The sequence below is a fragment of the Hemibagrus wyckioides genome, linkage group LG13 (genome assembly GCF_019097595.1).
Source record: "Hemibagrus wyckioides isolate EC202008001 linkage group LG13, SWU_Hwy_1.0, whole genome shotgun sequence".
Classification (NCBI taxonomy): domain Eukaryota; kingdom Metazoa; phylum Chordata; class Actinopteri; order Siluriformes; family Bagridae; genus Hemibagrus; species Hemibagrus wyckioides.
The window spans coordinates 17,953,630-17,981,625 of record NC_080722.1 but is presented as its reverse complement, the minus strand read 5'-3'; the positions used below and the strand labels follow the sequence as shown (position 1 = coordinate 17,981,625).

The following is a 27,996-nucleotide window of genomic DNA, read 5'->3' as shown; positions in this document are numbered from 1 at the left end:
TTATTGGCACCCCAAAAGGTGGTTTTATTAAAAACCTTTGCTTTGAGAATATTGTTTAACATTTGCATTTGACTTTTATTATAACCAATACTGTGCACTTTGTTTAATTGTAATTCAATCTGTTGATTCATTTATCAGTGGGGTAAATAATAATAATAATTACACAAATCAACAAATTAATTTGTTTGTTTGTTTGTTTTTTTCTTCTGTGTATCTACACAAAAATGATTTCCTAACATAGTATAAAGACTGACACTCGCATCGCTTTATAGATCTGTAGAAATCACCATTGTTTCTATAACGTCCTTGTTGTTTCAGAAAGTCAGAGGTCATAGATTTTTTTCAGGACTGCAAACAGACACCCACCTGTTTCATGTTCTGTGATCAATGGCTTTTTGTTGTACACTGTGCAGTAATGTACACTGCTCGATGTAATATAACTATCTCTGTCACTACAGATTTAGACAGTCTGAAGACAGAGCTGAAAGAATTGCGGAGCGGAGGAGTGGAGCTTGTCTTGCTCTTGGATGTATCTCAGAACACATCAGACAGACAGCGTCTCACACACGCAGACGGTCAGGGGAGGAGCCGCAGCCTGCCGAGTCCTGAGTGGAGCCAGCAGGACTAAAGAGTGAGAGACAGAGAGACAGAGACAGACTGAGAGAGAAAGGGGAAATACATAGAGCGACAGTCATAGAAGGGACAGAATTAGCGAGTTAAGATTGAGGGTTAGTGCTAAGGCAGAATTAAGGTTAAAGTCACACAGAAACTGAGATGAGTGAAAGACAGAGCAGTGAAGGCAAGCAAAGGCCATGAGCAGGCTAAAAAGCCTGAAGCGGCAGAAACAGCTGGGTCTTATCTGTCTAAAAACCCACTGGTCTCCGTAACAACATTGCTTTAATGACCATTCTCTGCTTACTGTCGCTGCTGCCTTTGCTTTAGAGCGATGACTACGGCCACAGGTAAACACTCCCAAATGGAGCACCCAAAGAGTCCGTCTCCTGAGAAAAAGCCAAAAGATCGGAAGATTTGTCCACTTTCAGGAATGTGAAAGAGACCTTTTTTCTTTTCTTTTCTTTTCTTTTCTTTTCTTTTCTTTTCTTTTCTTTTCTTTTCTTTTCTTTTCTTTTTTTGTAAGTCGTTTGTTTAGATCACTCGACATTCTTCTGGGTTCTGCTTTTTCAAGTTCCTCTGAGGGCTTTTATTTTTTCAAAGATTACAGCCAGTTTTCATCAGATCCAGTTTTAAACATGTATCATTATGAAATGTTGATAGAACAGAATATTCAGGTGTGAACAACAAACCACTACATTTTCTTTACACAGCCTCAATTTTGGGGGTTAAACAGGTAGAAGATAGGCTATCAAAAGGCTATCAAGAGAAATCATGTTAAACCTGCACAGGGATCATATTAGATAGGGCTAGGGTGAAACGAAAAGAGCTAGGGCCAACGCCTGCCTCATATGAGATGAGAGATGTATTTTCTTTGGTGTCACCGAGTAAAGGATCAGTTGTGTTGGCAAGAGGCAACATACCTGGAATCTGAAACACAAAAAGATTATGCTGGACCTGAGCTCTGAGCATCCATACTTAATCTGGATTGTGTTTTGTTCAGTTGCGTAGAGCTCTTTCAAATGAATTCAGGGTGTTGTGAGAAAAGAGAAGTGTGCATGAATGATTGCCATGTGAGGGCACGTGGAGCTCTCGCATCACTTCAGATTCATGCTAACTCCCTGTTATTACTTAAATTGAGAGCGAACTTTACGCATGCTTAAAACCTGACCACACTTTAAATATACTTTAACTTTCCCCTAGCTTGATTTTGCTTAATCTGAAGCCATGACTAATACTTAGATAAGAGCAGGTATCAAAAATAACACACCAAGGATTCAAGCTCTCTTTTTTCTTCACTCTGGAGGGATAAAATTGACTGGTTTCTGTCAGGTAAACTATGATCTGTTTTCTTAGTTTGATTTATGCATGGAAAGGAATGTTTTGCGTATGTTTTGATCAGATGTCTCTGAACTACATGTAACACTCATCACTGTTTAGTCTAAGGACTACTGTGTATGTTGAAGAGCATGTTTGGTGTATAAGTCATTGTCATTGTAGTCTCATGAGCCTAAAGTAAAGTATTTTGGCCCAGTTTTACAGTGTAGCCTGCGTTGGATTCGCAAGTTCGTGTATTGTGAAAATGTCAAAAAGACGCTGAACAGTGAAGCAGCAGTCATTTTCCAGCTCCTCAGAAATAAACTACCTAGGTATAGGTGAGGTTCAAATATCAGCTGAGGGATGTGTGTGCTTGCTGAAAGTCTGTGTGTGAGAAAGAGAGAAAGAATTTAAGTTATGATTGGATTAGGAGTGTCTTATATCAGATGTTCTTGTACAGAAGTTGGATACAAGATTCCAGAGACTCAGATGTAAGTTCTCTATAAGATGTTTCACTGATGCACAACCTATTACACCATGAACCATGTAATAAGTAAAATCCAGGTTTTAAAGGTGGTTCCTGTGCCTACTACTCTAATATGCCGCCCTTCTCTCTCACTGAAAGATGGCCCACTTTGTTAACCTGGACCTGCTCATCTAACCTTTGGCCTTGAATATGTCAGTCTCCTGTCATATCTCTGCCTTCCAGGGAGAAAAGGACATACCCCCCAGCATGCTACCCAGGCATAAAAAAGGGTATCTCATGACACAAGCTAATATTTATCTTGACGTGTTGAGCACTGAACCAAATACTTTCATGCTACTTGATTGAAATGTGCTGTCAAGGAGCACATTTCCCCTCCAGATGGGGAAAGACCAAGTCGGTGTTTTGGGTGGTGTAAGCCAGTTGGTTGTTAGACCACACATCATAATATGCCTCATGTTTGCTTAATGAGGATAAAGTGCATCTTATCAGGGTCTTTTCTGGATAACAGGAATTTATCTGTAACACTCTCAAAGAGTGTTTATTGGAAGTATCTGTTAGAAACGGAACATACTGCTAGACTGTGTTCAACCTAAACATACAAGTCATACAGAGAAAGGCTGTTGAATTGAATTGACTTGTACAGTGTGAAACCACGTCCTCGTCACTCTGCAGGGTGGCTCTGCTACACTGCATTTTAAATATTTCTGTAGCGACTGGTGATTTGTTCAGGAAAGCCGTGCTTTCTTTACAGACTGAAAAGCTGCAAAAACACTTAGAGGCAAATACTTGATTTTTAACACATATGAGAAAATACATATGAGACATATCCAATTTGCACTACTTGACTTATTTTGAGTTTTCTAAAAAAAAAAAAAAAAAAAAAAAGAAAAAGAAAGAAAACACTATATATTATAGTTTTATTATAGTAACATTTTGTATACACTATATATATATATATATATATATATTGTGCAGGACATTTAAGTTCTTCTATGCCATGCTTTGCAAATCATATCTTTATGGATCTCGCTTTGATATTGTCATATTGGAACATGCTGGGGTTTCAGTGAAAGGAAATTGTAATGCTACAGCATGCAAAAACATTCTAGACCCTTGTGTGCTTTCAAATTTGTGGGGAGGAATCACATATGGGTATGATGATCAGGGGCTAGTTGGTTAGTTGTGTGGGAATTGGTAGCTCAGTGGTTAGGGCTTGCGCTACTGCTCAAAAGATTGAATTCAAGTTGCACCTCTACTGAGCTTCTCCCCCTGGGCCCTTTAGCAAGGCCCTTAACTGTTCAGTTGTATTAATGAGACGGATTTAAGTTTGTACATTCATCTGCCAAAGTTTGATGTTCAAGTGTTCACATACTTTTGGCCATACAGTGATTTAGTATATGTACTCTATATTATACTACTGTATATAGTTTGTATAGTAACTATGCAGTCTAGCTCAGACTGTATATGAAGTCTATATGTATATGAATATTTATTAAAAAACTTAATAATGTTTCTTACAGGCTTGTATTTCTTTATTCAATTTATTAGCTTTTTGTGTAGAAGGTACAGACAGAAATGTCTGAGATATGTAGAATCTGTCACTGTCAACTCTGCTGAAATGGGAGAAGCAACAAGTGATGGAGTAATACAAATGAGGATAATGGCGTATATGACATTGATGTGTTTTGCTGATGATTTACATCATATATACTGTGTTTCTAAATTCTAATCATTTATGACTTTGGATACATACATGAAATTTGTTGGACTTGGATATGCCATTCTGGATGTGTGCAGACAATATTGGTCATTCCAGCTGTAGAAAATCTGGGCTCTGATTGACAGATTATACAAAGCCACAGTCAATTCTGAAGTCTGAGGATTAGGTATTGATTTTTCAACCCAGTTCTTAGTGAACCCTTAGTAAACAAACGAAAGATTAATAGCTTTAGAGCTTATTATCTGGCACAGTAATGTCAGGAGTTAAAATTTGCTTTTGCTAAAAAAGTCTGAACCAATATGAAAATATGATTAAATAGATCAATCTGATCAATATTCTACTGCTTCTTCTTGGTCAGCGACCAGCAGTATGACATACCAGTGCTGACATGCTAATAACACGGGATACACATATGACTGTACAGTAATGATCATGGTTTTTGTTTTCATCGGAGGCTGACAAGCTGAACTTTCTTTAGTCGCATACCTAACAGAGATGTTCTTACCCCTATCTCATCTTGTCCTGTCTTGTCTCTTGGGTACTTCTCATGGTCACCTGTTCCTATCTCACAGAAATGCACAAAACGATCATATTGTTACAATCCAGAAAAGACAAAATGTCTATGTATTATTTAAATTCTATGTTTTAAATGATTTGTCATCCATATTTATGTGTAATGCCATATTTCATCAATTTAATAACCAATTAATAATTATAGCAAGATTTGGTCAATCTGTATGTTATTTTATTTATATAAGCCATTATCAGCTATTGGAATGATGATTAGATAAACATAGTTGGACTCTTCAGAATCGTTTAAACATAATGTTCTGTATATATATATATATATATTTTTTTTTTTACTCAACATATAATAATAGCAGTCTTGACAAACTCACAAACCAAAATACTTAGTATCAAAAGTAATCTTGGCATTGTTATAAAGAAGCAAGATCTTGGGCAGTGATGGAAAAAGACTGGTTTGGTTTGTGGTTTTGCGAGCAATACAAGACTTGGCACAGCATTAGGGTCAATTACCACAATGCAGTCATACTTATCGTAACTTCCACACAAGAGCGCAAATCACATTCAAGGCATCCTGCGTGGAATGCTCTGGAAGGAGATGTTTTTTGGCAGGCAGTGCAACTAAATGCTTGGCCTCGTGTGTTCTTGTGTTAATCAGGTAGCCAGAGGACTATGAATTACAAAGTACTGAAAACATTGCTGAGGCACACCTGTTTGCAAAAGTACTCAAGGTACCTTTGGTAAATTACTGAGCAATTCCGAGCACAAATCATGCTCGCTAAGATCTGAGCGCAAGTTAGTGATCTTCATTCTTTTGTCTTTTTAGATTACTGCACAACGAATTAGTTAATTGAATGAAGACACGGTCTGTTTGAGTATTAAGCCTCTCAAGAGCCACACACATTCTCCGAGAGACTTGCGAAGGTGGTCACTGTGGTGAAATTTCAATATTAAGAGGTATTATGCTGTTTGTATTTGAGCCGATTCCCAGAGCTGCTGGTATGTCAGCTGAAACCTTTAAAAAATATGACCCCATCCTTCAGTGTTTTACTTGGCCTTTGGGAACGACAGCTTTCAAAAGAAATTTTGAGCACTATTTGATTGATTCCCCCAGCATTACAGTTTAATGAATACCACATCCAGTACAGAGTGTGCAGCTTCCTGCTCATCTAATGGCTTTATGCTCTATTTGAGTTGATAGAGATCGCTCTTTGATAAGCTCGGCCTTTAACAGTTGGCTTGAATTAAACAGATATGTTGAATTTACCGACTAACATCCACATGGAATTTACGTGCATCATGGGTCGTGTTAATGATCAGCAACATGACATTCAGTTGATGGTTTTTTTCAACATTTACTATGAAGGCATAGCGGTTAGAAGAGCTTCCCGAATTGTATGAGAGCAGCCATGACCTGTCTGTGGTTTGTTTTCACATTTTTTATGATGAAACTAAAACAAGCAATTTTAGAAATTGTAAAATTAAGTAATAAAATATCACTAAGTGTCTCCACATAGTAGCTTTGGCTGATGAGTTGTCATACCTCTCACACCACATCCAACACACACTAACAGAAATGTCATGAATGATTTCATTCTTTGTCTACAGTTTGGAGCCAAAGTAAGAGGTCTCTTTCACAACTTTTTCCAACACAGCTAAATAAAGCCAGTATATTAATTAATTAAGCAGTGATTTGCCAAAAACAATCAGGAAAACATGACAAGGTAACAAATATGTATTGATTCGTACACAAGAAAGAGAAAACCAGACAAACCAATGACGGCCGAAATATAGGGCAAATCTTAGCCCAAGATTTTGTCCACAAACCATCATAACCACTATATTAAGTCCAATATCATTACAACCATTTCCAAATTGTGATATAGACATACTGTCCACTTTATAGAAAACACATACACCAACCATTTTTTGCAGAAGCACAATATGGTACAAAATTATGTAGCTCTAGTTAATTCTCACATTGAACTTGTTGACCATAAACTCAAATCATTACTCTTTACAACAGTGCTGAGCAGAAAAACATCTCAGAATCAAAGACTGAGGAGGATGATCCTACAACAGCAGAATGACCACGTTGGATTTTAGTCGTGTCAGCCATAAACAGGAATCTTTTCAATTCAATTCAATTTTATTTTACAAAGCAGCTTTACAGAAATATAATCTGAGGCTTCAGAATCTGGTGCCAGGTTCAGCCAAACTGGTTAGGTGATGATAAATGAAAGTGTTAATGAAACACTATACAGTTTTCCTAGTCAGTCACTGCATTAGGGTTAAAATGGTCATAATGATATTGTTTAAATAAAAAAATGAAATCTTCTTTTACACAGCTAGCACATTCGTGCTGTAAAAGCCTACTATTTTCACTTACTACATTCAGGCCATCTTACTTCTGTTGGTTTTATTTCACTTCTTAATGCATTTTATTCCAACAGCTATTTTTAAAAACCTATGGCTGTAGGTTTGTATAATGTGCAAAAACCTACAACCTGTAGACAAAATATCCTCAGCAGCACACCTACGTATTTAACTTATGATAATGTGATAGAGGATGTTAGAAGTGTTATATAGTTAGCAGGCTATTTTTAACTCTATGGTCAAAGATTATCTTGTAGGATGTTGTTTAATCTTGAAACACGAGGCACAGGCAGCATTCGGACACTACACACACTACACACACAATTAGCATTAATCTGCAAAATATTTCCCTCTTGCTTGTAAGCTATAGATGTTTTAGATGTTCTTTGCTGTAAGTTTATTTTACAAACTAAAAGGCAATTAAATCATTTATTTAATTAAACGTTGTTTTGCAGACTTTCCAGTTTCCATTAGGAATAGAATCAAATTGCACTTCCACGTCTCTCTCTCTCCATACGCTATAATAAATAATTGTAGATTTTATAGTAGTACATTTATATAATTTATTTTTTTTTAAAAATGACAAAAAAAAAAAACCCCAAATATTTAAAAAGAAATACTATAGTAACATTTTTATGATGAAAGTATTTGAGATGTAACTATTATATGTTTAGCTAAGCTTGCAATTATTTTACATACATTTTCATTTATTTACTTATTTAATAATAGATATCTTTTGATTAACTGATATACAATTCTATAACAAATTAACTTATTTAATAAACATTAATAGTATACCATTAAAGATGCAATTTCTAAGTGCAATATTTTAGTAGGCCACTGCTGTTTTAGATTTCTTCCACGTTTTCTAAAGCAGCTTGTATCTACTGTGTTTGTGTTTAAGTAAAAGCTTTCTGAGTGGAAGGAGGACTGAAGGTGAAGTTGTTTGCTTTGTTTTAGCAGTTACCTCCTAATCTCGGCCAGAAAAGCACAAAAGAGCTTTATAGCATAAAACCTACAGATGACTAAAGCATCAATTTGGCAATGTCTCACCTGACCTCAGGAAAGAAATCCTGAAAGAAGTCAAATTAACAACGCACAAATGAAGAAAAATGACACTTTAAGCACTTCCTATCACATTTAATTTCATTGAGAAGACGCACATCACCTTTGCATCATAAGAATTCATAAATACTTACATCATCAAACTGGTTCACTAGACATACCGTCCATTAGCCAGTCCAAACTATGTCATGACATACCAAACGCATTACACGCTGCGGGTATTTATAGCTCTGATTTAAGTGTTCTGTTTATCAGGAGTGTTCTGTGATAGGGTTTCAGAGCTCATGTAAGAGAAAGCTTCAAATGAAGCATTGAGCCATTTTTCTTTCATTAAATCTAGACATGTTGGCTCATAGTGGTGAAAAAACCTTTCTGGCTGTTACTACTGGACTTAATTAATCAAAAACATGGCTTTGACACATAAAAAAAGAGCCAGGCAGGTAAAATAAAGATGACATTGGTTCAGTCTTTGGGGAGGAAATTGTAAAAAGGGTTATATTGTTCTTTTATTGAATAATAAAGTCCCCTATTGTTTGGAGAATGTGAGCTGGCAGGGAGATGAATTAGGATCTTGAGTAATAAACTCTGCAAGTGTTGCACCAAAAGCATGTGGTATTATCTGGGATGTCTCTTGATGTGGACCTGTTATGCATTAATGTTCTTTTTGTTTTCTTTAAACGAGTATGTTTTCCTACCTGGCTCACACTGCCGACTGTGTTCGCCGCATTCCTGTCGTCAACAGCGAGCCTCTAATCATAGCCAGGTGCTTTCTACTGAAATTAACATGTGTTTCTAACTTACCTCCTCTACACAATGACACATACCTGAGCTGCTAGTGCGAATAGCTTCAAATTAATTTGCCTTTCTTTTTATTTCTCAGAACATGCGAAAGTTTGGAAAAGGTCAAAATGCAAATGTTAAGTGATATCACTTGTAATGCTATCCTTTGGCTGAGGTGAGAAAAGTGAAAACAGTCGTTCTTGCTGGTTCTAATGTCATCACTCATAGCGTGTTTTTTTTCTTCTTCTTCTTCTTCTTCTTCAAGTCACTTTTTTTAACTTAACAAAGCTCTAAACTAGATTGAAATGGCACTGTGATTACTCTTGCTTGATGAAAAATTTACATTCTGACCCTTTAAACTTCCAGTTTGCAGATCCAGACTTCCTCTGTCTCTCGGTAACCACATCCCTTTCCTATTAGTTTCAATGTAGCCACTGAATAATTCAGTAGTTAATAAATAATGTGCTTCGAATAATAAGTTGACGCTAAGACAAACTTTTTGGGGGCAATAAAAAAACATTTCAAATAGACATAATGAAGTTTCGGTGTATATTTTCTTATGTTCATTTTCTTGACTTCTGTAGTTCCACTGAGTCAGAGTTTTGATCAAGTAGAAGAATTAGTTGGATGGAGAAATTCAGCCATTTTTATTGCTGAACGCAAGCAGCGCATCAGTATAGCATGGCTTTTTTCGAATGCGGCTCGTGATGACTCACAAAATCCATCTTCACAGTTAGAACAATAGTCTTAACCGTAATTTGTAAAATAACCAAATACAACAGAATTTTATTTTTGGCTTCTTTCCCTAGCGAAGTTGTGAATCAGTTGTATCTCTTATGGGTTTATGACTCCTTGTTTGTGGAAACCCTGCCTTGTTAATAAATGTTAGACCCATGTCTGTATGAAATAAATGACAAAGAAATATATTTGGATCTAATGAAAGGTGTGAGAAGATACCTTAGCTGTTAACTAGAAATTTCTTTTCTAGATTTTTGTACCAAAAATATTGTTGAGTAACATTTAGAAATTGGATTTGTTTATATAATCTATGACCCCATTAAGGATCATCTGATTCACAAATGTGGTCATGAGAGAAACCTTCAATTTATTTATAGTTCAATTAATTTATAGTAAACTTTTATTAATTTATTGTAAAATGAAATTACTTGTAAGACTCTTAACTATGAAGATGGATTTTGTGAGTTACTGCAAGCTACTGCATCTAATTTCTAGTTGCTCAAAACACTGAGTGACTCTGACTTCTGACTCACTGGAACAACAGAAGTCACACATATATTTATATCTCTCTCAGATAAATACAGTAGGTGGATGTTGGAATTATGGTTAAGGTTAAAAATTTCAAAATGACTTTTTGAAGTAGGACTGTTCAGGAGTTTCTATTTTTTTTTCTCAGCTGTACTGGATCAGGCCTGTATATTGTGTTACTGTTTTCATTTCCAAGGGAAGGATTTCTCGCTTGGTAAAATTCAAGGACCAAATCTCTTGTATCCACAATACAACACCTGGAAAAAGAAAGTGTTCATTAATCTTTGCCGTTCTAAAAATCCACAGCTTTGAGCGCTTTACTCCGCGAGCACATGTATCCAAGATCTGCTCCACGACATGACTCTGGACTCTATGTTTCAGAAGAACTGTGTGGGCTGTTTTCAGGTCACCTTGGCCGAGTGCTTTCTTAATTGACTCTCTGTACGCTTTGTTTAATATGCAGCCGTTAAATAGACGGCTATAAATAGAGCGCTGCGTGTAATGAGCTCATGTTTTCACTCCTGAGAGACTGTGGGATGTTTTATAGCTGACGCTCCTTATCATCTGCTGTTGTGAGTGATGAATGAATTAAGATGTGGCTTTACAGCTTAGTGTGGTTGTCACCATTGTAAAGTAAATATTGTTCCTCAGATGGTTAGAGTCACAGTACAGTACAGTTTAAAGTATGTGAAGTGAATTAAGCTTGGTGTTCATCCAAATGTGCAATGAGTATATATATATATATATATAAACTTATAAATATGTGTCCTATTATTTCCTCTGTTTTTATAATTTATAACTTAGCAGAAGGAACCAAAATGTGCTCAGTTTGTTTGGAAAGTTTTATTGCTCTTATAGCAATTTGCCAACAATGACATTTTTACACATTTCAGTTCTATCTGCTTACAGTTACATTTATTGCTGTGGAATGTTTTTATATCGCTTATGTTATAACAGCTATAAACAGCCATTCTCTCTCTACTCCCCCCCAAACTCTTCCCCACTCTGTCTGTCTGTCTCTCTCTCTCCCTGTCTATCTGTCTCCCCTCCCCACTCTGTCAGTCTGTCTCTCTCTCCCCATCTGTCTGTCAGTCTGTCTCTCTCTCTCTCTCTCTCTCTCTCCCCATCTGTCTGTCTGTGTGTCTTCTCCATCTTTGCCCCCACAAATAAAAAAAGCTTGTCTTGTTATTGAGACACTGAAACTGTCTCTCTGTCTCTCTCTCCCCATCTGTCTGTCTGTCTGTCTGTCTCGATGTCTCCCCCACTCTGTCTGCCTGTCTCTTCTTTCTCTCTTTTCCCATCTGTCTGTCTGCCCCCCCCACTCTGTCAGTCTGTCTCTCTCTCTCCCCATCTGTCTGCCTGTCTGTTTCTCTCTCTCTCTTCCAGTCTGTCTGTCTGTCTCTCTCTCTCTCTCTCTCTCTCTCCCTCCCCATCTGTCTGTCTGTGTGTCTTCTCCATCTCTGCGCCCACAAATAAAAAAAGCTTGTCTTGTTATTGAGACACTGAAACTGTCTCTCTGTCTCTCTCTCCCCATCTGTCTGTCTGTCTGTCTCGATGTCTCCCCCACTCTGTCTGCCTGTCTCTTCTTTCTCTCTTTTCCCATCTGTCTGTCTGTCTCCCCCTACTCTGTCTGTCCATCTCTCTTTCTCCGATTCTTTCTCTCTCTCTCTCTCTCTCTCTCTCTCTCTCTCTCCCAATCTGTCTGTCTCTCTTTCTCTATCTGTCTGTCTGTCCCCTCCATCTCTGCCTCCACAAATAAAAACAAGCTCATGTCCATTAAAATATTGTGTATTGTGTAATAAAAAAAAAATCTTTATTGAGACACTGAAACTGACACAGAAGACTCCTTCCATAAATGTTCAATTAACATCTTATAATACCGAGAGCTTCACCATATCAACAATTATATGTTTATAATATAATACAATTATAACATGTACAATAATATGTATAAAGCTTTGAGTTGATGTATAGCTAGTGCTTATTGTCAGAGCTGCTGTTATAGAAAATGAAACAACTTCAGACCATGCAGAGTGGAGAATTCAACAGCACTGTGGAAATAACAGGCAGCAATAGCATTAATATATAACAATTTAATTGGTAAAGTCCCATTAAAGCCATTTCAGCAGTATGACCTCATTTCAAGCCTAAGATAATTCAAAGTTAGAATTATTTAAGTCTCACAGAGCTTACAGATGCTTTAAAGGCTTAAAGAAAAGGAATATACAGCCTTATAGTGTACAAGCAATTGCTATGTTTCTACTAGTTGTGAACCTATTTCAACTGTAAATTCCTAATAGGTGAACAGCTGCTTGGCTATGGAAATGAATATTTCGAAGCTGACCACGAAATCACCTATCAACATTCAGTCAACTGAACATATGCCATATGTGCTGCAACACAAGTAATGATGTCTTATTCATGCTTTTGAGCTCATAACTTAGTAATTTTAAATAACATTCAACTAGAATACAACCCAATATGAGACCAATTATGATGTTCCCAGGAGGCAACAGAAATGTGGCCTTCAACATTTTTCACCCACTTTAAAAATTCAGCATTTGTTTGTTTTTGCTTTTTTTTTTTTCATCTCATTTCATCCCCCAATGTTCTAGGCCACAAAAACCTATTTATTTTTACGGACATGAGGTTCAGGTACCAATAGCCTGAATACACGATCCATCAACTAATCCTCATTACCAGCGCCCTTCAAAGCTGAAATCAAATGTTGGATGTACATGTAAGTAATTTCATGGATGAACTGGAACTGCAGAACAACAGCAAGCATAATACATTACTGCTCATTCCACCTGTTCCTTAATGAGAAAACCCTGGACCTGAGATTTTGTTTTGATTTTGCTCTGCTGATTGTATCAGCAGTGTGCTTTGGCAAAGTATCGCTAGCTTTTTTTTTCATAGCTGATAAATGATGCGAGACTTTTTGGAGTAAACAAGGCAGTTCTGGACCATAAACCAAATGCAGTGTAAGAGCCTGCGCATGTATCAGGTATCAGCTCCAAACATTTATAAATGTTATCATAAATGAGATCAAAAGAACCGCACTAGGATTTTCACCCCGGGTTTAAACAACCGTCTCAAATGCAAATGTAAAAAGATCCTGTCATCCTAACAGTTCATTTCAAATTATACCAGTGACTTTATCCCTCTACTTAATTTCAACAACTTGTAGCACAGTTGCTCCATTCAGTCTCTAAATGTAGCTGTGTTTTTCCATGACCCAGGAGATCCTTTTTTTTTTCTTTTTCTTGTGCCTGCCTCACTGAACAATTTCAAACACATGGGTGTAATCTCTCACCCACAGTCACCAAAAAACCCAGCATGGACTTCACACGAAAGAAGCCCAGAGCAGAGTTTACCTTTGCCAGGCTGTAAAGGCCTCTTATGGCAGGTGTTGGTCTGAATGGAAGAGCCAAAAATTGTTTTGTCAGAGCCTCCCTCTTAGCACTATTTCACTTTCACGATAGGATCAGGTAACAATTTCGTTTGCATGAAATGGCTATAAAACAAAGAGAAAAACTAAATATTAGTTCCATGTGGAAGCCTTATCACTGTTAAAACATAAATATTCAAGATCTTTGAGGTCTGTTCAGCTGTATTGACTTCATGCTCATTGTTGAACATTTCTGCATAATAGAATGAATCAAAATCAGTCATTTTCCATAGCTGTGTTCACAATCACCAAGCATCCAACCCTAAAAACCTCAAAATACACTGAGATCAGTAGTTTGTGGACGCCTGACCATCATTCCCAAATCTATCCTCGAATATCCTGCTTAAAGACTATGGGCATTAATATGGAGTTGGTCCCTGTTTGCTGTTAGAATAAACTTTGGAAAGCTTTCCACTAGATTTTGTAATGTGGCTATTGGGCTTTAGAAAGAAGATTCTGAAATCAGGAATGAAGACGTGCCATGATACAGTTCATCGCAAAGTTGTTCGCTGGGGTTGAGTCAGAGTCACGGCTCTATGCAGGACAATGCTACTTCAACCTTTAACCTGGAGCTCGCCTGGAGTGCACAAGGGCATTGACATACTGGAACAGATTTGAGGCTTTTAGTTCCAGTGAAGGGAAATATTAATGCTACAACAGACAAAGACATTCAATACATTCTTTGAGACAATAATTTAAGAATAACCCACAGGTAGGTGCAATGGTAAGGTGTCCAAAACCTTTTTTCCACTTTTCTAGTGCAGGTGATGGGCAGCAAATTTCTACATCAGATAAAAACCATAAAATATAGCTTGATGTTTTTATCCAGAGCAACAGAAGTGCTCTAATTATAATGTGTGATTTGATTATTATCCTGGATACAGACAGGATTAAGCAGATACCTTTGAGAATCCCAGGATCTTTTCCCTACTGTGCTTTACAGTGGCTTGACAACAAATTATCCCACTGATGATGGAGCTAACCAAAGTGTGGACTGGACAGAAATCAATTTTGAATCACTGTAACATATCCGAAGACAGGGAGTACTTAGTTTTGTATCTAAAACACATGCTTGCTGTGCAATGTCCCAAATCATAATCCAAATTGATTTTTAATCAGATGAATGGTCTTAAGTCTAAAATATGTCATTGGCAGGTGTATAGACTGAAGCAAATGAAAGCTGTTTTTCTGTGTTCGGTTGGAATGTCACACAAATGTAGTCATGTGTGAATGAAAGCATCCCAGACCTCTGTTGTGTGAATGATGCCATCATGTGGACTCTTTAAACACATCAAGCCACCAACATATTTCACGTCATGTTTCGTGCATCACTCCCACGTCATAACAAACCATAATTTACGTAGTTTCAGTAGGTTGTGGTAAGTGGATTGTCAAAGGATCCAATGTGAGATCACATCTACCACAGTGCTGTTGAATTCTCAGTTCTGATTGGTCCAGAGGTGCTGATTATTAACTTTCTGGTCTGTAAGACAAATGTATTTGTATTAATGCACTTTCCAGTACATTATGGCTTCGATCACTTCTTAGTTTGCATTTTTGGAAGGAGTCTCCATTTTCACTGCTTTCTAACAGAACTAAAACTGTTCCTTTAACTTGATACATGACCGACGTTTTGTTTTTTCTCAGTAACTGCAGCTGCATTTTTTTGGTTTTATTGGTGTAGACAGTTCATTAGCTTTTATAATTCAAGTAACAGGAGCACATTTTGTTCACAGATGTTCAGATCACTGGCTTATAAAGATGGTCATGAGTTCCTGGACCAGGACCAAGAATTAAGGATTGATATAGTAAGGTTAATGCAGTGAAAGAAGAAATGAAGGCCTTCAAATGAGTTTTGGTGAGTAAATTAGATGCTGCTTTCATGAAATAGCCTTGCATTCTACCAAAATGGCAGACTTTAGAGTGACCAGTTATAATGTCTTTTACTTACATACCCTGAGAATTTTCCACTGTAGAGTGAATTTATATTCTTTGGGCAGCATGTTGAGGGCCAAGCCACTTTACTCCACAATACAAAAAAAGAAGTTCCTTCAATTACCAGACAGTTTACATAACATTAACCAGCGGAACTGTGACTGCAAGGACCTTATCTTCAATTTACGTTGAGGCTTTAGAGTTTTGGCAACAGCACAAAAATACATGGTCAAAGTCTTGAGCTATTAGGCTCATTTGCAGAGATAAAAATAATACCAACCAACCAACCAACCAACCAAAAAAAAAAAAAAAAACCTTGAATGAAAAGAACATTGAAGCTTGTATTCATTCTTCTCCCTAGTTCCTTTCACCCAAGCACCGCACATGACATCATGGAAAACTGAGGCGGCTCTTAAAGTGAAGTGGGAAACGCTGTATTTCTCTCACCATTAGGTTGAAAGTCAGAGATCCATCATTCTAAAAATACAGCGTGCATCACTGGATTCCACAAATACTTTCAGTACCAAAAAAACCTTGTGATTTGAGTAGCATTTAGGCGGATGTGATTAAATTCTGAAGTCAAAAAGCGGCACAGACTGAGACGTTATCATGGATTACACATCAGATGGTTCTAATAAAATGTTTTTGTTTTTTTGTTTTTTTAATCTTGTCTAGGGAGAAACTTGGCAAACAACATGTTGCATACTCACCTATTTAGTTTGTATGTATGTTTGCAAAAGAATGCGCTTTAAGAAAAATTTACAGATCCTTGAGAAGATTCTAGAGTCACTGAATTTTAATGAACTACAAACTTAAGCTTACATTCATGTGTCCTGTGTAGCTTGTGAAGGAAAGCAAGCATTTCCTGTATTCCCTCTTACACATGTGTAAATACAGCTTTAATATCCTACCAGTGTTCTGAAGTAAACCATTAAAGCAACTCTAAGTGATGTTAGTAGTTCTGGCTAACTCCCATCAGACTTCCACCAAAAGAATCCAATCCCTTCCTTCTATTCAAAGCCATTCATCCTAACCTCACTCCAAAAATTGTTCTCTAAATCCCATCCCTAAAGACATGCTCGCACACAATGAACTGGTAAGAACAGATGAAAAACAGCAGCAGTGTGTTTGTTCCATGCTAGTAGTTAGACACGTAATTCCAGATCAAGAAGCTTAGCAATCCTCTACACTGATTGTAGAATTAGTTCAGTGTGCAACTGTTTGGTTGGAAAAATCTGCAATTGTATGATGAATTTGTAGACTACATCCAAGTGTTGTTTAAATATGTATGTAGCTAGCTTCTTTTGTTTTATAGCTAACATGATTACAGTTACAGCAGGCCTTGCGTAGGTATCACAGCACACCCATAATGTCATTTGCACTGAAATATTTAATATAATCTCAGAAATAAAGGCACAAAACTAAACTTTTCCTTGTTGCTGGTATGGTACTATATGATAAACGGTTCAGCTTTTGTAACTTTTGTATATATCTTTATACCTTTGAAAATAGTTTAAGGTCCATAATCAGATCTTAAGGACCAAAGTTTTTTAGGATCTGGTACAAAAAACACCACATGCACCTTCCCAGGTACAACATACTTTACTAAAGGTACAAAGGATGTGTTCTTGATAGTACCACCATCAAGAAACAAGTAAAAGTACCGTTTGTTGCCATTATTACTGAGGATTTAGATAAATATCTATCCATAGAAGCAATTTCAGTCGGCTTAAAAACATTTTTTTCAGAGTAACATGCTCATAAACAAACTACAATTTCTTTGATGGTACCCAAACCAGACGTTTATGTGTAATTGCAGGTTATTTCCAGAACCATATTTCTTTCTTATTCTTAAATACTAGTTGGATTAGCATACTTTTGGGAGACACTAGCACCTCTACTCACCATTGCTGTTTTGTGGTTGGGCCGACACTTTTGATGAGACCTGTCTGTTGGTGTTGCTCATGTTTCTTGATGTGCTGGTGTTGGGATTTACCATGTTCTTGGACCCTCGTTCAGCACCAGAGTTCTGGTTCACTGTGTTCCTCGAGCCTTTCTCAGTGTTAGTGTTAAAGTTGCCCACGCACCTGGAACCCCTTTGAGCATTGCTGTTTGACTTGCCTGTGATCCTTGAGCTCTGATTGCTGCTGTTGGTGGGGTTGCGTGTGTTCGTGGAGCCCTGTTCCATGCTGGTGTTGCAGTTGGCAATGCTCCTGGAGTCACTCTCAGTATTGGTACTGGGGTTTCCCATATTCCTAGAGCCCTGCTCAGTGGTGGTGCGGCTCTGTCCAAGCCTCTGCTCAGTGCTCTCCACTGCATTCATTGCCTCAGTCGTGCGCCTCTTCCCTTCAGATCACCCACAGTTTGTCCCCCTGCCAAAACATACTCGTCAGGATACACCAGCCATGTTTAGCATAGTTGCAATGGCAGCAGTGTGTCATTTTACATTTGCTTGATGACAGCATGACAGTAAACCAAGCATAAAATATTTGCCCTGAATAAACATTCAGTTGATGTCAGATTATGGCTAAACCCAGTTCTTGGACTTTAAGCTTTACATTGACCTTCATTTCCAACCACATTGGAGAATATGGCTCAGCTATGGAGGAGCACTCTGTTGATTTTTATTAAAATCCACTTAAGCCGGAAGACATTCAGCAGCAACTAGAGTGACTCTGTTTATTTATGAAGTATAAGCTCACTTAAAGTCCACAAACGTATCTCCCTTCTAGTGCACCAGCCAACTTATTAATTTACAGAATTTACAGAGTACAGACCTCCTCTTCTGGACACACACACACGGTAGCTTTGAGAGCCCCCTCAGTGTGTCCCAGTGAAAAACGAGGCCTTCGCTCTTTCTTCAACAAGCCAAAGACCTCTGAATGTATAGTACATCATCTACAGAAAGAACTGCACGGGGCACTACAAACATACATCTCTGTTTTCTTTAATAAGCTGTGTTTTGGAAGCCACATATATGACTGAAAACATTAATTCACCCCCAAAATGTTACAGCTTGTGAGAATATTCATGCTATCAAAACTTTGCTTTGAATTTATTGCACATTTGGGAAGCTACATGACTTTACTAATGTAGTAGATGAAGATTCTGAATAATGGAATGATGGAAGACTGTAGGATAGAAATGCACTGTGAAATGAACAATAGTGGATATTGTTGAAAGTATACTTATACTTGGAGACAACTCTAGGCCTTGTGAGTTTCGTTCTATTTGACAATAGTGTGTTTCCTAATGACCTCCATACAATCAAGGCATTTACGTAACTCTTTTCCCCCCAAAGGTAAAAAAAAATATGAAATTTCTACCTGTTTTGTTGTTTCCATGTTCAGCATTGAATTTCTATGTCATGTCACACTCCTCAATGGTGATTAATGGTTCATATGGAAGTAGAAACTCAATGCCTTAATATTTAATTTGCATTTTTTCATAGCTATTTTTGTTTTGATCTGCCCTACTGAGGCAACATATTCATAGAAAAGTTCCAAAAAAATGTTTTTTTCTTCTCAGCACAAATGTTTCGGCCTTTAAAGTAAATGATGATTTCTGCTCTCTGTGATGCCCCAAGTGCTTTTTCATAAGCATCTAAAATTTGAAGCCCTTCTCTTCGACCACTAAAATTCTCTCTAAGGTGTAAAAGAGGGCAAAAACAAAATCCAGCAGTGTCCTGGCTCATTTTATATCAGGTTTGTGTTGAGAAAATAATTCATTTGTTTATACTGATTGTTTATAAAAAATTCCTGATACATTGCTAGTGTACTGAAGGGTTTAAAGTAATACTTTGGTGTAAAAAAAAAGAAAGAAAAAAAAGTCACATTCGTCACACAAAAAAGACAGACAGAAGATTATAAGTTTAAAATCTAAAAATGTTAACTATTCCTAATTGAAGCTGCTGAAAAAACTAAACCACGGTTTATGATGCTACTATTACAATTAATAAAACATCCAGGAAAAATGCCGTAAACTAATTTCTCACCACAGAAAGCCACTGCCTCTATAAAGACAAAAAGATTCAGATCGGATGACGAAGCTCGTCTTTTTGTCTCTGGAGCAAGCCTTTAATGAGGTCTTAACTGATGGGCAGGACTTTAAAAACCCCTTTCTCAAATGGAATCCTGGCAATTTATATTCTAGTGACAAGTTAGTGCTTTGGGTTCGCTGATTAAGCGTCCCAGATGAATGCCAAAGCATCGAATATGTAGGAGCATCTGCAGCCAAGAGGCGATGCCATTCAGATTACTGCAGCCAGAGAAGCATCTTCAAAGTCTGAGATAACATCTTGGAATATGTGATATGCGCTCATGCTCATAATTTGAGAGTTAGGACGGGAACGCTTCAGCGGAATTCACGAGTATCGGTTAAGCTTATTACAGTATCCATAATGTCATCACTGTAAATTCTGCATAACGGCGTTTGAGAAAGCGCAGATCTTAACGTCTAACTTGTGGGTTCTACAAGTCAGTATTATAAAAAAAAAGGGCAACTGATTTAATCACACTTCAACTTTCCAGGGTGGTCTACTCCAGAACGGAATAGTAAAAAGTAATTAGGTTTACAACAAAGCCGCTCCAAACGGCCGTTGTCAGCAGGAGGCCGCTTTCATTGATAAATTATTTTGGGGCAGCCTCATGTGCCGTGTTTTCTTTCCTTCTGTCAGTTTTAATCATCTTCCCTTTCTCTCACTTTGCACATTTTTTTTTCCTCTTACTGACCACCAGTTGAGTTGAGCCATGGCCAAATTTAGGGGAGGTTTTCACTGCTTTCCTTATTTATGTTGGGGTTATTCCAGGACTTCCAGGATGACTTTAACAAGGAATTAACACCAGGAACTTTTCACCAATTATCTTATAAAGATCCTGAACTACTACCATGCAGTTCAACATCGACATCTGAAATGGTTACAATTCGTATGAAAAGAAAAAAAAAATATTGTCTTCTAAACACTTGACCTGATGTTAAAACAAGTTGAGCACATGTTCTATGTAAAAACAAATGTCCCAGGAAACTACAGGAACAGGTTGAAGTGAGCTTGATGACAGGTGATAATCAAGCGGAATGTAAACGTAAAGTTTTGCTGGGTGACGTCTTTAACAAATGAGGTGCAAATGCACTAATCAGACGTTTTATGAGCAGCAGAGGTGAAATGTGAAAGCACGGCTGTGATGGTTTGTGTGATAGGTTCCAAACGTCATGCATCAGAAGTGACTGTGTTTTAGCATCTACCTCACAGTAAATAGACCCCCGCATGACAAAAAGGTGCCTGCACTGAAAAAACAGCCCACATCACAGGACAAGCTGTTATTAAAATGACATTTTTTTAAAATAGGATTTGGCAAGATTTAAAGCTTTTGCCATTCTATAATAAACAAAAGCATGGCTATATTGAAAATATTTACTTAATTCTCTAAAGTGACTTATGGCAACATTGGCTACTAAACAGAATGTCATGAGTGTTATGGCGTCAGGTGCCATAGACTGTATAAATATTCCCTGTACACTTGTTTATAGGAAAACCCCATCTGGTTTTGGCTAGCAGAGGCAGACATACCGGTGACCCCAGGTTTTTCTAATGGAAAATATAACACAAGTGTTTGCTAAGCTGGAGCAAAGCTGAGAGAACTACAGTAGTCAACTGTCAAGTGACAGACAAGACAACGTTGTAAAAGACTACAGGCTCCAGATTCAAAGGTCAGAAGGCTTTTTTTCATGCCTAGTAAATAGTATGTTAACATCTGAAACATCTGAACAGTCCAGGTAAAAAAAAAAATCAACAAAAAACACAACCTTTTTTTTAAAAAAAAAAAAAAAAAGATATACTGAATTTATTTTTATTTATTTTATTAATTATTTAATTATAATTTATCTGTTAAACTACTTTTCAATTCTTAGTCATTTTTAACTATGCTGTAGATCCCTGCATGGCTGAGCTGGATATTGTCTGATTTTCATGGAAGAATCCATGACTGGAACGCTATTAAAAAACAACTTTAATTCTTAAATCATCCTCATTCAACACTGTATCTCAGAAAACATACATGTAAACCCATCTCATGCACTAAAATGCTAACAGGCTGCATTTTGCTCTTAAATGAGTTTTTGTGCCAAATATTTTGCAAATACACAAATTTTAAATAGGTATAAACATTTATTTATTTATTTATTTTTATTTTGTCATTTACATTTAACCTGTAATTTGCATAACAGGTTTAAAGTACTTACAAAATGGACAATTATCATCCAACATTAAGAAAAAAATAAACAATGGACTTCATGTCTTCTTCAGAACATTTGGATAATTTAGATGATGATATTTTAGGGAATGATATTTCATGAGGTGAAGGTGTTCAGGGGTTGAATGAATGTAAATTTGAATTGTTCCATCACCAATAAGGCTGACTCCTGGAGAAAGATTTTTCATTCGTTGAAATTCATTGAAGTATTAATACGTTAATCATATAAAGTTATAGATTCATTATTATGCACATATAACAACTACAATAATAAATAATAATCACTTTTATTATTGTAATTATTTTAATTATTTTTATATTAATATTATTTATATTACTATTATTTCAATAATATAATTATTAAAATTTCTTATAACTTTTTATACTATGCAAAGATAATGACAGTTATTATTATCATTATTATTATTATTATTATTATTATTATTATTATTATTATTATTATTATTATTTATGCACTACATTGTGAATGGACACTTTGCCTACACTTAAATGTCTTTTACGTTTATTCTACCTTCATATTTGTAAATGAATAGAATTAAATCCTGCAGATGGTCTGTTTTCGGCATTGACAATACCACTGCTATTCCAAAACCATATCCTCTCACCAATTTCCCATACTACTCTGCTCTGCCCAAACCCCTAACCTGCCGATCCAGACACATCCAGCAGACCTACGCTTAGTGAAGTGATGCAGAAACGACATCTGCAACACTATGGTTATGTTTAAATGAATCTCTTAGCCTATTTGTGTATAATATGATATAGTCTGTGTAGCTGTGTAGCAGTCATGTATGATGAATGGAGACAGATTAAAGCTGTGACTTGGGGAAGATTAGCTATGTAAACTGATGTCTAATAGTTCGTTGGTTAAACGTCCAAACTAATACAAATAAAAAGGGAGGAAAGTTCATGTTCATGAGTTTGTTTAATAACTTCTGATTATTGTTTAATTCAGGGCTTACAGCCTTTTGTTTCATCACATTTTCAAAGTTTGGGCGTAGACTGAAAAAGCATAAGGCAAGCTTCATTTCATGATATTCTAAACTCCAACCAAACTAGCAGTGCAAGCACAACTGTAACAAAATGTAGGTCATTTTACAAACCATGAAATACACTGTACATTTTTTGTTTTACTGTTTTAATATTTAATATGCCCTCATAATGCAACATAATACATACAGTAATAGTTGCATTGGGAATACACTTTCCACACTTAGCTTAGGTTTAAACCCTTCTGACCAGTACACTGGTGTTCCAATGGAAATCGACTTATGGGTCATTTTCAATCAGTATATGTATAATTCAAATGAATTATTTTATCACCGCATGTCTGATATAAAATAAGTCAGGATACTGTTGGATTTCATTTGAGATATTTTTACCTCTGTTTTTAATAAGGTTCACATTGAAGGTTCTTCACATTGAAGAAACTTATGAACACGCACTTGGAGAGAAATCAAAGAGCATTCGTTTTTTCTGAAACTAACTAACTACCCTTCTATGACTATATTGCTCCTAGTAGGCTAGATAAAAACAAATACTTATAAAAAAAGCTATAAAATCTTAAAGCTTAAAGAGTGTCTACTTTCAATGACAATGAAATTCAATGCTGAACATGGACAGAACAAAACAGGCCCAAATTCCATATTATGGCCTCTGGTAAAAAAAAAAAAAAAAAAAAAAAGAGTTAATATTTTTCAAACCCTGTTGTCTCTCCTCTACTCAGTAACTACACCAAGTCAAACCATCCATATTTCTTTTCCAAGTGAACTGACCCAACTGTCAGTATCATAAATTGCAAAGCCATTGAGTTTCTTTCTAAGATTGACGTCATCCAGACATTATAGTATTCTTTAGCCAACACACATTTAAAAACACAGCTGAACTACTTGTGCAGGACGAAAATATTTAACACTATTTAATAATCAGCACCCACATCCTTTAGAAAGAGTCACTGAACTCAGACACTTCATCAACTCTTGGGTGGAAAAAAAAAGAACAAAATTCCAAGTCTCCTTGTGCTTATGTTCTACAGAAAAATAGCTTAAATTCCCAAGAGTAAAAACATGACACTTGTCTGAGTAGAGATGCCAAGAAAGATTAGTATATTAGCTGAAAGAAGAATCAGTGAGTTTCTCGCAGCTTACCAGATGTAGCCTAACTGTGATGCCAAAGAACAGGAGTATAAACCAATCAGTCCAAACCAAAAATCATTAAAAAGACATCAAGTCTGAATGCTCTGTGCTGCACGGATATTGAGTTTGTGACGTGATCAGGGCTGACTTTAAGGAAATGGTCTAGCAGGACTGTTTTTCCAAGATAATATAAGGTTTTGTTTTTGGCATCACACCACCAAAAGCACAACCCACTTTATTTACCATGCACTGCACTTTATCATGATCACTTCCTATACTGTACTGACTTCAGACTCCCTAAATATCCTTGTAATGTATGTGCAATAAGTACCTTCCTTATTATGTTAATAATTTATAGTATTGGATATGTGCAATATCTTCTACTATGGCACTTTATGACAGGACACATTTTTGCCTCTTTTTTTTGCACTATGTCTGGGTAGTAAGTATTTTATTATATATAGATGCTTACACACTCTTTATGCACATGACAATAAACTTCAAACTTTCAACCAGGTAGTTCAGTGCCACCAGCGATCGTCAGAAATGTAACCTAATGTGTACAAGAATTTGGGATCACTTGGAAATTTCCTTGTTTTCCATTTCAAAAACATAAAATGAATCAGATGATTTTTTGAACACATTGTCACACAGAAGCCCATCATCAACAACCATCAGTCCTCAGTTAGGTTTGCTAATCACTTTATAAGGCTAATTAATTGATTATTAGAAAACATTTTTTGCAATTGTGCTAGCACAGGTCAAAACCATTGTACTGATTAAAGGAGGCCCTGTGATGGACTGGTGACCTGTCCAGGGTGTACCCCTGCCTTTCGCCCAATGTGCCCTGGGATAGGCTCCAGCAGACCCCTGTGAAAGTAATTAGGAATAAAGCAGGTATAGAAGATAAATGAATGAATGAATGAATGATTAAAGGAACAATAAAAGTGGCCTTCTTTGGGTTAGTTTAGTATCTGGAGCATCAGGAATTGTGGGGACTTTCTTCTTTTCATGGGAAGAACTTATCTTTCTATGCTGTGAACTATTCCCCTTATAGAACAGTGCAAACTGGTTCTAACCACAACAGAAAAATGAGTGGGAGGCCCCAGTGCACAACTGGAAAACAAGGAAATTTCCAAATGATCCCAAACTTTCGAACATTACTGTAGGAGGCCAGTCTGGAGCTGATTTCTCTCTAGGCCAGACTATAGACTTATGCACTAATAGTCTTGTGAAATACTGAAATACTCCTCGGATTTGATCTTTATGTGCAGATATTTTTCAGAACGCTTATCTGACACATCCCTACACTGATTGAGAAGGTGAAGTGAACATGAATAAGGTGGATTATTCATTTTATAATGTCTTTGGAGAAAAAATAAAAGTAGACTGAATTAGCACGTTCTCATATCTAAGCACAAATTACACAAAAGACAGAATTGTAAATTCTGTGCATTTTTTTTTTATGTTTGTTTAAATAAAACCATTAGAACATTCTTTACCCTGACAGAAGTCAATTAAGCATTATGAGCATTATGTCTATCTTTCTTTATATGTGTAATAATTTATGTGGCTAGGACAAACTTCTGTCCTAGCTCTGTGTTGGTGTTTTTTTGTGCTTGAACTTTATGTTATATGTTTATGTAGCCCCAGGGTCCTGGAGAAACGTTGTTACATTTCACTATGTACTGCCTGAGCTATATGTGGTTGAAATGACAATAAAAGCTTCTTGAATCTTGAATCTTAATTTCCCCACATCTTTCTTATTACATCATCAACAAGACCTTAGTAACATGGTGCGTTCCTCAACTCGAACAGTTTCCTTACCAAGTTATTCAGCATTATCAGATTTCAGCTCTCTTATCTAATATCACCACCATTCATCACTGGATGCAATGATACGTCAAAGAGCGACTCATTACACAATGAAGACTTCCAGTTCAGTCTATCAAACTATCAGCTGCTTATAAATAGCGTATATATAAAGTATAAATAGCTGTGAGGTCCAGACCTGGAAGATTTGGGGGATTTTCAGGAAATAAGTGGCCGCTTGTCTGTGTTCATTAAGACATGGACAATAGAAAAGTTTATATACACACTTTCTTATTGATTACTGTATTTAACAATGTTTTCCTGGAATAGAATGTTTCATTTGGATCATTAATTAACCATATTTAATAACTGGATTTAATAGATGATTAATTAAGGGTATGATTTTTACTCCATTCACCTTTGATATGAAATTGGGTCACTGTACCATGATTCTGAAAAATATGCAAGACAAAATAAAGAATATTACGCTGAAAGGCTTCAATTCCAAGACTGATAATAAGAAAAATAATTGGTCTACATTCAATCTATTCATATGTGCTCCTTTAATATAAAATCAGTTCACTTTTCTTCAGAAAAACATAAGCAAACTCCAATAAACAAATCTCTGATATTTTGAATGTGCCTATTTTCTAAGGTCTTACTATTTAACTCTATAAAATAAAAATATTTTAAAAAGGTTTATGGAAGAATTTAAGGTTAAGGATTTTAACCATGACATTTTTGCATCGCAGGATCTCACGCCTATCCAGTTATGATCCAGCTTGTGTCATGTTGGAGTTATTTAAAGAAATAAGGTGAAATTGTTTTGTAGTATGCAAGCATTTAAAAGTAATTAACAAACGGTGTTTTAGCTGACTGAAGTAAGCCAGGAAGTCTGTGAGAGTAATGTTACTACCAGTACATCCACTTTTTGGAAGCATCTGGTTTATAAAATAGTTTTGTACACTTTAGCAGTGAAATCAGTTCCACTTCACTGAAATGCATGGCTGAGAGTGCTGCAAATTGTGTACATTTGTTCTTTAGCATTTCCAGTTTCCATCTCTGAGGAAATGTCTTCCAGGTCTCTACCATGTAATGGGAATAATGCAAGTGCTGAGTGGCAATTAGTCTGAGCACTCAGTTCAACAAGGTTGTAAAGGCCATGCCAGCAAGCACATCTAGCCTGGTATGTTTGTCCTCAGTTTGAGCCTGTCCAATGAGGGTTTTTTTTTTTTTTTTTTTTAAATAACACTGGGAGGTGTGTTCTGTTCTTCTCGCTGTGTGGCGAGATCTACATGAGTTAGTCCTTCTGACCATGACCTCTGCAACCTTCTTCAGCACACCGTGTATTGGACACATTCATCTCTGCAGATTTCAGGACATTCACTAACTTGTTTTGAGCACAGTGCAACATTTCCAGCTTATTTTTTTAATGAAGTACTGCGTAGCGTCAAATACTGTGTGTCTCGATTTGTTTTTATCATGCCATAAGGAATGTAGATTTCACACTCCGCTGCTCCTTTGTCCTGTTTTAACCTCAGGTGGCAGAGCCTTCGTCACAGGCTGCCTCTGAGTGTCCACCAATCATCCTGGTACACTACAGGTCCCCGCCATGAATAATGCCGTGTGTGTTTAACTTGGAAAATAAAAGAGAAGCCGTGTAATCTAAATACATAAGGTAATATAAATACAAAGAAACCATATAATCTCCAGCGAGGCTGGCAGGCAGCATGTGAGTGAGTGTGCGTATGTGTGTGACATTTTTGCTGAAGCTCCCTGGTTCGACTCTAGCTCTCCGGGCTGGCACAGGCAGTGTTTAAAAAGCTCCCCGGAAAGTTTATAGTGGGTGTACTTCTCCTCAGGTTTGTGTGACAACCTTTAGCACACCATACCCGTCACAAGCAAAACACAGGGGACCTCCCTGGAATTTTTCGCATGAATTTCCATTCATGCGTTTCCACATGTTCGTTAAGCTTCCTTATAATCCTGCAGGTCTTCGTCCATTGGTTTTTTAGCCTCAAGTGCAAATCGGTTTAACCTTACATGAGGACATTTTGTACATCAGTACATTAGATTAAAACAAGTTCCATTTTCAGCGACATCTGCTTAGAAGCTTCTTTCTAACACGTAGTTACATAGTGAATGAGTAAATTTTGTACTAATGTTCTCTCACGCTTAAGTGTCCTGTCTGATCACAGGAAGTGCCTCTATCTCAGAGCTGGCCTGTGCTGGGACAGGATTTGACA

General features: G+C 36.7%; 1 protein-coding gene across 9 annotated transcripts in view; it reads right to left on the bottom strand.

Annotated features, from left to right (window-relative positions):
• myocd (myocardin) overlaps positions 1-27,996 on the bottom strand; it is a 92,594-nt gene that overhangs the window by 17,051 nt on the left and 47,547 nt on the right. For all 9 annotated transcript variants that reach the window (XM_058405775.1, XM_058405774.1, XM_058405776.1 and 6 more), the window contains one exon: positions 17,440-17,906. In XM_058405775.1, coding sequence (XP_058261758.1) covers positions 17,440-17,857 — 418 coding nt within the window. In that variant the 5' untranslated portion in view covers positions 17,858-17,906. The remainder of the gene's footprint in view (positions 1-17,439; positions 17,907-27,996) is intronic.